General features: G+C 35.3%; 1 protein-coding gene across 9 annotated transcripts in view; it reads right to left on the reverse strand.

Moving 5' to 3' along the window:
- Positions 1 to 13,724, reverse strand: part of PALS1 (protein associated with LIN7 1, MAGUK p55 family member) — a 105,334-nt gene that overhangs the window by 64,184 nt on the left and 27,426 nt on the right. For 6 of the 9 annotated variants that reach the window (XR_014242970.1, XR_014242971.1, XM_082386551.1 and 3 more), the window contains exons 2-3: positions 10,855 to 10,932; positions 3,995 to 4,523 (exon numbers count right to left, since the gene is read on the reverse strand). Coding sequence is in view for 7 of the 9 variants with exons in the window: in XM_082386551.1 (XP_082242677.1) it covers positions 3,995 to 4,361 (367 nt within the window). In the remaining 2 variants the exon portion in view is untranslated. The remainder of the gene's footprint in view (positions 1 to 3,994; positions 4,524 to 10,854; positions 10,933 to 13,724) is intronic. The other 3 variants (XM_082386553.1, XM_082386554.1, XM_082386549.1) reach the window with 3 other exon arrangements.

The following is a 13,724-nucleotide window of genomic DNA, read 5'->3' on the forward strand; positions in this document are numbered from 1 at the left end:
AAACATTACATGACTATACACATATTCTAATGAATTTCTTAATCTTTATTTTAGGTTAGTTCTAATTTTAGCAATCTGAACAAATCAAAAAATCGTCAAATGTCCCAACCTTTTAAACATTAAACATAATACCAATAGGTCTAATCATTTCACTTCCAGAAAAAAAAAAATTCTCAAAGAATGGCTAATAAAGTTTGGAAATATCTATAGCAGTTGAGGAAAAATTTAATAGCAAGAATAATTAACTTCTCAGAAACGTATGAACTCAAGGTTTATTGGCACTGGAATTTTGTTTGTTGTCTTTAAATAAACTTTATTTTAAAAGCCAATCTTAAAAAAAGTTTATCACAATCCAGCAAAATTCCAGCATTTCCCACGGTCAATCAAAAGTCAAATAACATCAGAAACAAATGTGGAAGAAATATTTTATTTTATAACATCAAACACAAGAATACTCTTGACTTAAAAGTTTGAATATTCAGAGACACCTGGCAAAAACTATGTAGATACTAATAAAGACTGAAACACGGTATTATTAATATTATGAAAATATTTTATTCATCCTAGTTTTCTTCCCATTGGTGTCTCTTTTTTATTTTTTCTTAACACTAGTAGCATCTGGTGTAAATCAGAAAGCCCCTAATCACAAATTTCAAGAATCTCCTTATAGCCACAAAACAGATAGGTCACCATGGTTGTGTGATGGGTGGGTGTGTGTGCCTTTCCTAAGGTCTCTTCAAAAGTGTGATAATCATACAGTGACATCTATGATAGATAGCAATGTTTCTTAGTTTATTCCCTTTAAATGTTCTGTCTACTATATTTACTTGTCCACAATCCTGGCCCAAAATTACTTATCTTTGACTATAAAAATCAATCAAACAGTGAAATCTATAATCTAAAGACATCTGAAGATGATCCTACTCTACCTCATCCTACCTGCATTCTGCTCTTTTCTCAGAATTTTTCTCATAAGGTAGCTTGCTTTACTTATGAAAGAGAACAAGACAATGATATTTTATTTGTAGCAAAGCAAGTTTGAATAACTCCTGCAAATTTTAAGGAAAGCCTCCCTAATATATCAAAATTCTTATAATTTATACTACTAATATTAATTATTCATCTGAAATTTCCACATCACTATTTTCTAATTTTCAATAAGATTCTAACTGCTTTTAAACAAGAAAATTCAGTTTATCCTTTCTGAATATTTTCTATTAATTCCATCCCTGCATTTTTATTATTATACAGTGCCAAATTTATAAATACGTTCATTAAAAACCACCACCCAGATAAATAAAGTATCTAACCTTTCCAATCACATTTTCAATTCTTTAAGGAGAATTTCCTCTACTCACAGATAAATGATGATGTATCATTTGGAAACTGAAGGCTCCCTCTCAAAGAAATAAATCAGTTGCCCCATCCTTCCCTCATTTAAAACAAGGTTGCTGTTTCTGGCTGTGAAAAAGGCTGAGAAGTTGTCTCCTGGCATGTGTGTATTAATCAAAACACTGGCAGGGAGACTCATACAACTTTAAGGGAGTACTGTTGTAGTCTGATGTGTTAGCAAATTATAAACAGGAAAAAAAAATGTCTGATACAAAGCTAATATACTTCATTTTAAAATGAACACTTAAAACTGAGTATATCCAAAAACTGAAGATTTGACTGACAATAACAACCTTATAACTTACGATAACTTTTCACGTTTCCTACACTTAACACATTTGTGTTGTGTATTAAAATTAAATCTATCACTTATTTCTCAAAATATGAAACATTCTCCTATCCAAGAAATGACTTACAGATACCTGGTAATACATTTCAAATTACTTTAAAATAAAATATGTAAAACAGCCTTACATTCAAAGATTGCACAAAGATAATTTTTAAAACCACACTGGACTGCAAGTTGGAAGAAAATATATCTGTGCTTTAATCTATAGTTGTAGAAAGTTTAACCAAGCAGCATACAAAAAGAAATAGGAAAAAGCAAAAAATTTAAGAGAAATGGTCTCCAATTTTCTGTGGTTAGGTAAAAAAATAAATAAAAATTCCCTAAGTGAATCTGGCTTAAGCTGTATTTGCTTCCTCATGGAGATTACACGAATATTGTCTATTAGATGGACTTTTATGCCTGATTCAATTAAAGCAAATGGACAAATACATTAATCTTTAAAGAAATTTAAACAGAAACCCAGAAGACTCAATCCAGGCTTGGGTTGGATATGTTACAATGTAAGCTTTCTCCAAGTCACAGAGAATATTTACAGAATATTTTAATAAAAAATAATGGAGTGGTAGGAGATGAAGGCCAATAAGAGGCAATTGGGAATGAAATAATTTTACTCTAACAAAACTCTTAGGAAAAAAGAGCATAAAATTCCTTCACATAAATGTATTTTAAAAAATATGTAATCTTTCTGTTTTCACTATAATGCCTTTCATCTGAAGGCATTTAGCAGACTTCACTATGACTGAACACACCTGTGATTTCTTAAATCACAGAGAAGTATGCACACTGCTTTCTGTCAAGAAATGTGGATCCTTAGTAAATGTATAGCAAAGAAAAGAAGCAGATGTTGTGATAAAGTAGAAACTGTTCTAGACTAGATTTAGTATATATGGTGTATATACCATATACAGTATATATGGTACCTTTATATATATAGATTTAATATATATGGTATACTATATACAGAGAGATAGTACATATGGTACCTTTGAGTAAATCAGAAAAAGGTGTTCCACTCTTGGTAGCCAAAGCTCTGGTCTACTGAGTGAAGAGCAGGCTGGATATCAGTCTCCACTCAAACCCTCTGTTCTTTGCAGTACATCAACTGCATATCCAGATTAGGCAAATTCAAACTTGGCCCTACCACTTAGCATGGAGTCTTACACAAGTGATTTACCTGAGGTTCAATTTCTTCTTCTGTAATGGATATTACAGAGCCCTGTTAACAGGACTACTGTGGGTACTAAACAGAAAGCTGTTTGCTACAGCATCTAGTACAGGATTCAATAAACACTTAAATAAATGGCAAAACAACAACAACAAAAACCCTCTCCTTCCATAGAAAAGTGAAGTGTCTCTCTTTTCACATCTATAAATAATAAACCACTAAGAAATAAAATACTTTCTTTTAGTTAGCCTGGTTTTAAGGGAACACAAGTTAATGTATACCACTGACACTAGTTCAGGAATCTCTCCTGTGTGTGTGTAAGAAGAGAGGGCAGTAAGTTCAATTATGAAATATTTTAAGTTTGGAAACACATTTGACATCAATTTCTCTTATAGATTCATAATGCCTATTAGATTCTAAAGCTACAAGAAGTACTGTAATAAGAAGCTGTTTAACTTATTTAACCCAGTGTTCTCAAAATTTATTTGATCACAGAATTCTTTTTTATTTATATCTATTAATATCTCATGGCACTAGTTTTTTTGTTTTCTTCACAAAATGAAATTTGGGAATAGTTAGTATAGGGACTTTTAAGCCATGTTTTATGTGTATTATGCCATAGGAATAGCACCAGTTCTTCTCATTAACAGCCATTAATTAAAGAAAATCAAATCAATGTTAAGCTACATATATTAATTTTATTACTATTTTACAAACCTTAAGGAAATCAGAAATTCAAAATCTGAAAACTACTTTTCAGTAATTTTGATATAAAAGTTTGAGTTTGAAATAAAACGTGAATTTCAAGGTTTTAAAAGTTAAGCCTCATAGAGAAATTTTTAATTCAAAGATTAGATACAAAAATTATGTTGTAGTGACTGAACATTTAGGATATGTGCTTTAGCTCTACATGGCTAACAGAAAACAATGGTCATATGGCCTTTCCGAGAAAGGAACTGATCTTGGTCTGAATTCAAATTGCTATTACTTACATTCTCTTATATCCCTCCTCCTTCCTATACACATTTGTGTTAAGGCAAGAGAAACAAAAGCAAAACATTTTCTATTATTCTACTGTTTTTACTTACCTAATATTTTCACAGCATAATGAGGACTTTCTAAGATAATTCCTTCCTCTGTATCAAATATAGGGTTATCTATTCCAGTTTTTGGAGGAATTTGGGCTAGTTTCTTAAGTCTCATGGAAGAATTAAGGTCAAGTTCTTGTTTTTTCCCTTCTTCCTCTCGCCTACGCCTCATGTCCTCCTGTTGTTGCCGAATACGTTCCAACTGTGCACTTCGACGTACTGGCATCATCCTGGTGCCCAAATCTCCAGGGCAGTCAACAGCCATCTCTCGGTGCTTCTGATGTTCCTCTGGTGATGCAAGATCAACATTTTTTACTTCGTTGTCTGATTCCTCAGTAACATGCCCATTCATATGGGATGTTGTCATGGTTATCTATAAAAACCCGTACCACTTTTTATAATTCAATTTTTCCTATAAAGCCAATCTCTTGATTCTGTAGTATAAAATCCATGTTACTTCAAAAAAAAAAAAAAAAAAAACTTCTCACATCACATAATAATGCTATGAAAATGTATCCATGAAGGAAATCTAAGGGGAAAGATGGGGAAAAAAAGTATAAGAATTACAATATAAAAGTAGATTTTTTTTACATAGTCCACTTCCAATCTCTATCTCTACACAATACAGAAAATATCTCATAAGTATATAATATTATCTTGCTATACAGATTAAATATTTTCCTTTCATTTTATAGATCTGAGGAAAACAAGTTGTTTCAAGAAAAAAAAGTACCCTCTCAAGTATACTGTTTAATTTTACAGCTAAGAAAAATGATGTACTAGAAAGTTTAGCACAGCAAGAAAATAAGAAGGTTCTGGGTACTAGTTTAGTAGAAAATGAGATATTTAAGGTGTAAAGGTATTTTAATCATCTTTACAGTTGTCTCAACACAATCCTTTATGCTCAATTAATATACATGAGATTGAAATCCCTTCTTAGTTAACTGCTAAAGAACCTGGCATACAGCAAGCCATGTTGTTGACTCGACATAAAGGCAGCACTGTGGGAGACAATTCACCTTTAGGAGTTTATGAGATGAAGAAGATACCCAATGAAAAAGAAATTTTAATTAGCAGCTAAGGCATCTACAGGATAAAACTACCTTAAGTGAGAAAAAGACTATGTCAGTTATCAGTCTTTATAACTGGTGGCAGTAAAAAAAGAATTAGGGTTAATTCTTTACGAGGATTCATTTAGAGAAAACGGTAGTATCTGTTACCACTCAAAAATGTTTTAAAGTCACACTATACAGCAAACAAGAACATATTGGACTTGGAGACCAGAAGACTGAATTTTAATTCTGGCTCTGCTACTTCCTCTAGCTTTATGATTTAAGCCTAGTTTCTCTCTCTGAACCTTAGATTCCTTTGGAAAATTTATTCATAGAATTGTTCTGAGTTTTTTTTTTAAAGATTTTTTTGATGTGGACCATTTTTAAAGTATTTTATTGTATTTGTTACAATATTGCTTGTTTTATGGTTTGGTTTTTTGGCCGCGAGGCATGTGGGATCTTAGCTCCCCAACCAGGGATTGAACCCGCACCCCCTTCACTGGAAGGCGAAGTCTTAACGACCAGACCACCAGGGAAGTCCCCTGTTCTGAGTTTTAAATGAGATAAAGTTTTAGAACTAAAAACTACTTATATTAATTCTTAGTATTAATTTGATTCTCCTATTTTAAAAATCCTTCAACATATTTTAGACAAGAAAAATATTTTACTGGATGACAATGGCTTTTCATCAAGCTATTTCTTGGGCATAAATAGGCAGATTGTTTATATATGTGCAAACCCACACATTAAATCTAATTAGTCTTCTTTTGCTCAAGACTTTAAAAATATTTACAATAATAAACCTACTACCTCCTTGAGTTGAGTAGCACTCCAGTTAATAGGTTGGTTAGAGAACATGCCAACTAAGCAAAAGCTGAGTTTTCAGACAATATTCCTAATGCCAGCCAATCTTCTCTCAAGCAAACATCTTGTCACAGACTGCTTAACACAAACCCACCTAGACTACCAGGAAAACCACTAGACCAATAATCAGGAAAACAGATGCAAGCTACGTGAGCCACTAGAATTACAGTTTCACAAGAATTTTGGTAGATTTTTCTGTCTTCCATCCAAATTATAGCTTCTGTTTTTTTATAATTATGCGATCTACATAGAAATACCTTATTTACCATTAGATTGCCTTCTTTTTCATTAAAATGAGAGTTATTAGAATTATGTTAGACAGGGGCTTCCCTGGTGGCGCAGTGGTTAAGAATCCGCCTGCCAACACAGGGGACACGGGTTCGAGCCCTGGTCCCTGGTCTGGGAAGATCCCACATGCCCATGGAGCAACTAAGCCAGTGTGCCACAACTACTGAGTCTGCACTCTAGAGCCCATGAGCCACAACTACTGAGCCTGCGTGCTGCAACTACTGAAGCTCGTGAGCCTAGAGCCCATGCTCCGCAACAAGAGAAGCCACGCAGTGAGAAGCCTGTGCACCGCAACAAAGAGTAGCCCCCGCACGCAGCAACCAGAGGAAGCCCGTGCGCAGCAACAAAGACCCAACGCAGCCAAAAATAAAACAAATAAATGAATTTAAATATTAAAAAAATTATGTTAGATAATTCTTGTTTTATAATATTGATTATATGCAAATGCAAATTTATCTTATTTAATATTTTCATTACAAGTAAGCAGAAATTTATGTAGGAGTTACTGTAGTGCTATGTTTAATTTTAATTTTAAAAATTTAGGAGTATACATACTTCCAGAAAATTAAAACTCTCAACTTTCTCTATTTACAATATTTAAGGGATATTAAAAATCAAATTTAATCATGAGTATTTTTTATTTATATATATGCTAGTCTACAAAAATTATGATCTGAAATGAAAACTTAGCTTAAAAATGATAAGCTTGTGTCCATATTCACTGTACTAAATCATGGGGGTGGAAATTACAATCATGCAAGAGAAACTAGGCCAGGTGATCTCAGTCAGAGTTCTCATGCTTGGACTATAACCATGCTTGTCTATCTGGATCTAGGCTTTTACCCTCAGAAAAATTTCTGCAACCTGATATTAATTCACTTAAATCTCCATTTTGGTCATCTCCCTTAGAGTGTTCATAGTCCACTGGGAGAGACAGCAAAGAAAATGAATGATTATTCTTCCCAGTTGATTTCTCCTCATTAGATTCTAAATTTGTTAAAAACGGGTCATTTATGTCTTATTTTTATACCTTCCCTGTACTTAACACAATACATGTCATATAGGAAACGTCCATTAAGTATTTGTTCAACTGAACTTAGAAACGTTATAAATTCAGAAGATGGGCTCTAAAATTTAGCCTGTGACAAAGTCATAGCAAACCCTCAAAACATAAGGACGCATTTCTTCCAGCAGTATTTCAAAAAACAACTAAAAATTAGCCAGATAGAACAGTCTGTTCCAGGCAGAGGGAAACACAAGACCAAAAGGAAGGAAGAGCGTGAGAATACGGCACTTGCAGAAGGTAGAATGGAATGCAAAATGGCTGGATGGGACGATGGGAGCATGTCATACATGAATAATGATAAAACTAGAAAGGCAAGCAGGGGGCCAGATGGAGAAGAGTAACAGATGAAAACTTTGACCTTTATCCTGAAAGTAGTAAGAATCATCATGGGATTTAAAGCAGGGACTAACATGATCACACTCACTTTAAGAGAAATATCACTCTGGGAGAAGACTAGAGGATAGACTGAAGGGTGGCAATGAGACCAGTTTGAGGGCAACTGTAAGAAATGGGGTCCTGGGCTTCCCTGGTGGCGCAGTGGTTGAGAATCCGCCTGCCAATGCAGGGGACACGGGTTCGAGCCCTGGTCTGGGAAGATTCCACAGGCCGCGGAGCAACTAAGCACGTGCACCACACTACTGAGCCTGCGCTCTAGAGCCCACGAGCCACAACTACTGAGCCCACGTGCCACAACTACTGAAGCCCATGTGCCTAGAGCCCGTGCTCCACAAGGAAGAGTAGCCCCTGCTCGCCGCAACTAGAGAAAACCAGCACGCAGCAACGAAGATCCAATGCAGCCAGAAAAAAAAAAAAAAGAAAGAAAGAAAGAATTGGGGTCCTGAACTAATTTTAGATAGTGAGAATGAAGAAAAGTTATATTAAAGAAGCATGTAGGTTACAGAATTCCTAAAACTTGGTGTCCATATTTCATACAGCAGAGCAAAAAGAAGAGAAGGAAGTAGTAACAGTAGAAGAAGTAGTAGTAGTAGTGGGTAACAACAACTACAACATTTACTGAGCACATAATTCTACGCCAGACACTACTGCAAGCACTTCACACAGTAGTCACTCATTTAATCCTCACTAAAACTCTAAAAGTAGGTCCAAATATGCCTGTTTTATAAATGAGGAATGGGGATTGAAGTAGGCCTTGAAGACAGGATGAAGGAAAAAGAAAGAGGCCATATGAACTAAAGACAGAAAAATAAAAGGTATGGGAAAAGTACAAACAAGGCTAGTTGAACTATAGCAGTCAGTTTGTATAAGAGAATACTGGCTAGAAAATTTGACTGGGTCCAACTTATGAAAGGTCTTAAATATAAGTCCTTAATCTCAAGGCAGTAAGAAAACCGTCAAAGATTTAGAAAAAAGGGGTGATCTGAACATAAATTTAGTTGAGCACTTACCCCTGGCTAGGTACTAGGGCTACAGAGACAGGATCCCTGCCCATTAGTTTATCTACCAAAACGTCTCACAGAGATCTAGAAATTAATGTGTCCATAATTAAACTCATATTTCCCTTTAATCCCCTCTATTCTCCTTGATCCTTTTCCTCCATTCTCAATTCTAATCAATGCCACTATATCTACCCAGTTACCCAAGACCGCACAATGTTTAAGAGTACAGGCTCCAGAGAACCAGACTGCCTAGGATCTAATCCTTGCCTGTTTTCCTTTTAAGTCTCAGCTCAAATACATCCTCCTCTGGATTTCCACAATTTCCCAAACTGGATATGTGCCTCCTCTGAAATCCCACAATCCCTATCACATCTCTGATCAAACTCAACTACAGCTATTTGTATCTGTGTCTGTCTGCCCCACCAGACTAGAAACGCTTGGAAGTCAGGAACCATGCCGACCCATCTCTGGATCCGTGACACTGCCTAGTATAAGACCAAGCAAACTGGAGGCTTCAGAATATGAACCCAGGCAGTGTGACTTCATGGCCACTATCTTTGGGTCACTAGGTGGACAGCAATGTCATTAACTAAGATGGAGAATTCAAGAGAAGGAGAATTAGATAGAAGGGGAGATAAATTAAAGGGTATTACAGGTTTAGTTTTAGACACAATTTCAAGGTGATTATACGTCATACAGGTAAATGATCTAATCAGCAGGGATCTGTCTTATTGATCTCTATAGCCCTGATAACTAGTTAAGGGATAAACGCCTAATTAACCATATGAGCAAATTACTCCTGTGTTCAGAACAGCTGATGGCTTTCATATTGCCTAGAGAATAGAGTCCAAACTCACAAGGTAAATCCAAACTTTCTAACTGTATCTTTTACTACTTTCCTGTACAAGCCTTCTAAGTTAGCTTCCTCATTTGTGCCTGCCTATCCCATATCTTTCTCTTCCTGCCCAAATGTCTTACGAACTAAGAAATAAGAACTGCTTCTCCTTTCATCTTCTGCTTTCAAGATCTACCACAAATCACTATTCCTTCAAGAAATTTTTCCAGATCACCCCAGTTAAATAATGATCTCACCATACCAACACTCCGAAAGACTTCATAATGCTCACAAGTTAATTCATGAGGTCCATGACAGATTCCTCCAGAATCAAAGAAACATTATGCTGTGTCCCACGGTTTTAGCATTAAAGATCATTATAATTTTTAAACAGGCAAACCATGAATATTCTAGCTCATTTATGTAGTCATCACATAACAATAAACAATGAAAGAGAACCAGTCCAAAGGAATTACTCTGTCACTCTCGGGGAAAAAACCCTACAGTCCTTTGTTTGACAATTTGGAGGCTGGTAAATGACTGAACTTGAACTAGAGAATTACCTCCTTATATGTAAATAAAAGACTGACTTATGCAGATAATATAGTTACAAGCCACTGGCCCTAAGAGTATTCCTCTCATCTCAATCCTCTAATTATAAATAAATAGTTTTAAAAATGCCTCAAAGGCCCACATTTCAAATCCTAATCAAAGTCCCAGCTTATACCCACCACCCCCAAGGAAAAAAAAAAGAAAGAAAAATTTTAAAAACAAAGCAAAACTCTTTACACATTCCACAAAAGAAGAAAATGAATTTTCAGGCTTGCAGGCCAAAGCTATTTCAATGCTAACTTTGAACTAGTCGGAGAGAAAGGACTCTGCTTATGTGAACTGAATATAGAAGAAGGGGGTAAAAAGAAGCTAAATAAGCTTCAATAAGTACAAATGATTGAGATTGGGGGGCCTGAAATAGCCTGAGGGATATAGGCCCACTGAAAACTCCACACCAAGAAACAAAACCATTTGTGTGAGAGCTGGGAAACATGAACTGTTAGCAGGAAGACCAGTTTCTATATAATCAGTATCCTAACTTTTAGGCAAAGGGAAATGTAAAACATATACTTCATATGCATAAACACAGTCGGTCTACACTAGCATTTAGAGCTCTAGATTTTTTTTTCAATTCATCCTTCCTCCCCTTCTCCCAGGAGTAATGCCCTTTGACCAGCAGCTGGTAAGTCTCATTTTAAGTGATCAGCATTCCTCTGACATTCTAAGAAGTTGCACTATTTGTTTCCATAGAAACAGCTTTGTCAGCTAACACAAAATTCAGGCCAAGAATAGTGAAAAGAACTTACATTATGCAAATTGGAAAGTCCTTGTCTACTATCCTTAGTTCTCTGATTTTTCACAGAACTCAGACTAACTTTCTTACTCTGTAAAACAGAAAAGAGACAATTAATCAAGTGTAAAAGTCTGTAGTGTCTTTTAGAGGGAGGGAATGGGAGAGAAAAGTTAATTCAATATGATATCCAATTCTGTTTGCAGATGACTAGGATTTCTCAGTATAAAGCAATAAAAATGTACACACACCCATCTCTAATGAACATCAATTAAAATCAGTATAAATTACCTGAAGTCAATGATGAGAAAGAGGTAAACATAACTGGTTTAAAAGCTTTTAAAAAAAAGCACAAGACCCTTTTGTAGATTATTTTTAATGACTTTTTTTTTATCTCTAGGTTAGGCTCAAACAAAAATGCAGTTTTTGGTTTTTTTCTTTGTTTTAACTACAACTTCTGGATCCATTTTAAACCTTATAAATAGTTTCATAAAGCCAAGAAAATGAGAAGTTTAGGATCCAAAAAGATTCAAAAAGAATCTGACAGACAAGAACCACAGTTAATTCAGAGGGGGGAAAGTTGATGCTACATTGAAGACCAAGATAGAAGAGGATCCTGTCCTAATGGGAGATTACATTCTGATATGGTAAAAGATAATAAAAAGCAAATACACAGTAAGATGAATTCAGAGAAAGAATTATAAAGAAAGTAAAACAGGGTTATACAATAGACAGTGATGTTTGGAAGGGGCAACATTAGATAAGATGGTCAGGGAAGGCCTATTTTAGGAGATGATATTTAAGCTGAGACTTGAATGATAAAAAAAAAAAAAAAAAGTCAGTTGTGGGAAGATCCAGAAATAAAGGGTTCCGGATTGAGGGAACAGAAAGTACATTTTTACATGGATGTCACCAGAATCTCAATTTCAATATATCCCAAACTGACCTCAACTTCTTCCCTACTATTGTTAATTATAGCACTATCTCCAAGATCTTCCCCAAGCCTTATTATCCAATCAGTTGCAAAAAGATCTGTTGATACCACAAGGTTTTTAGGATCCACTGAAAAAGTGGCAGAATAGCCACCCCAGAATATGCCACTAAAAGATACTGTTAAGAAAATGAAAAGGCAAGCTATAAAAAGGGAGAAATATTTGCAAAATACTTATATTCACTATAAATACTCTTACAACTCAATAAGTCAAATAATACAATTGTTAAAAAGAGGCAAGAAATTTGACCACCAAAGATATACAAATGGCAAAAAAAAACATTTGGAAAGATATTCAACACCATTAATCATTAGGAAAAATGCTAATTAAAACCACAATGAGATACCAGCATAAGGAAAGACAGAAATCTATGGAATAGAATTAAGAGACCAGAAATAAACTCTAACATTTACAGGCAATTGATTATCAACAAGGGTGCCAAGACAATTAAATGGGAAAAAAACAGTCTCTTAAATGGTGCCAGGACAACTAGATATCCAGAAATCCACATGCAAAAGAATTAGGTTGCACTCTTACCGCACACCATATACAAAAATTAACTCAAAATGAATCAAAAACACACATGTAAGAATTCTATAAAACTCTTAGAAGAAAACATAGGCATAAATCTTCATGACCCTTGATTACGCAATGGTTTCTTAAGACAGGACATCAAAAGCACAAGCAACAAAAGGAAAACAGATAAATTAGACATGATCAAAACTTAAAACCTTGTGCTTCAAAGGACACCATCAAGAAAGTGAAGAGGCAATGCACACAATGGGAGAAAATGTTTGCAAATCATTTATCTGATGGGGGACTTGTGTGTAGAATATGTAACAAACCCTTACAACTCTATAATAAAAAGACAAATAGTCTGATTTTAAAGTGGGAAGAGGATCCGAATAGACAGTTCTCCAAAGAAAATATACAAATGGCTTTATTAAATAGGTGCATAAAAAGATATTCAACATTATTAGCCATCAGAGAAAAACAAATCAAAACCATGAGACACCACAACACCCACTAGGATGGCTAGAATCAAAAAGACAAGTGCTGATAAGGATACGGAGAAACTGAAACTCTCATACACTTCTGTTGGGAATGTCAAATGGTGCAGCCACACTGTAAAATAGTCTGGCAATTCCTCAAAAGGCTAAACACAGAGCAATTCCACTCCTAGGTATACAACCAAGAGAAATGAAATATATGTCCAAACAAAAACCTTGTACAAAAATGTTTACAGCAGCATTATTAATACCAAAAGTGGGGAAAAAAAAATCCAAATGTCCATCAACCGATAAATAACATGTTGTATATCCAAAATGAAATATTATTGGGCAATAAAAAGAAAATACTGATACATGCTACAACATTGACGAACTTTAAAAACAGAATTGAAAGAAGCCAGTCACAAAGGACCACATACTGTAAAATTCCAGTTATGAAATATCCAGAATAGGCAAATCTAGAGAGACAGAAAGTAAATTAGTGATTGCCTAGAGCTGATGGGGTGGGGTGTGGGGATTATGGCTAAGGGGGGTACACGTTTCTTTTGAGAGGTGATGAAAAGACTCTAAAATTGATTGTGGTAATGGTCGCACAGTTTTGAATATACTAAAAGTTACTGAATTGTACACTTGAAATGGATGAATTGTACATGGTATGTGAATTATAACTCAATAAGGCTGTTAAAAAACACAATGAAGGGCTTCCTTGGTGGCGCAGCGGTTGAGAATCTGCCTGCCAATGCAGGGGACACGGGTTCGAGCCCTGGTCTGGGAAGATCCCACATGCCGCGGAGCAACTAGGCCCGTGAGCCACAACTACTGAGCCTGCACGTCTGGAGCCTGTGCTCCGCAACAAGAGAGGCCGCAATAGTGAGAGGCCTACG

This window comes from Balaenoptera borealis (assembly GCF_965194805.1).
Source record: "Balaenoptera borealis genome assembly, chromosome: 3".
Classification (NCBI taxonomy): Eukaryota; Metazoa; Chordata; class Mammalia; order Artiodactyla; family Balaenopteridae; genus Balaenoptera; species Balaenoptera borealis.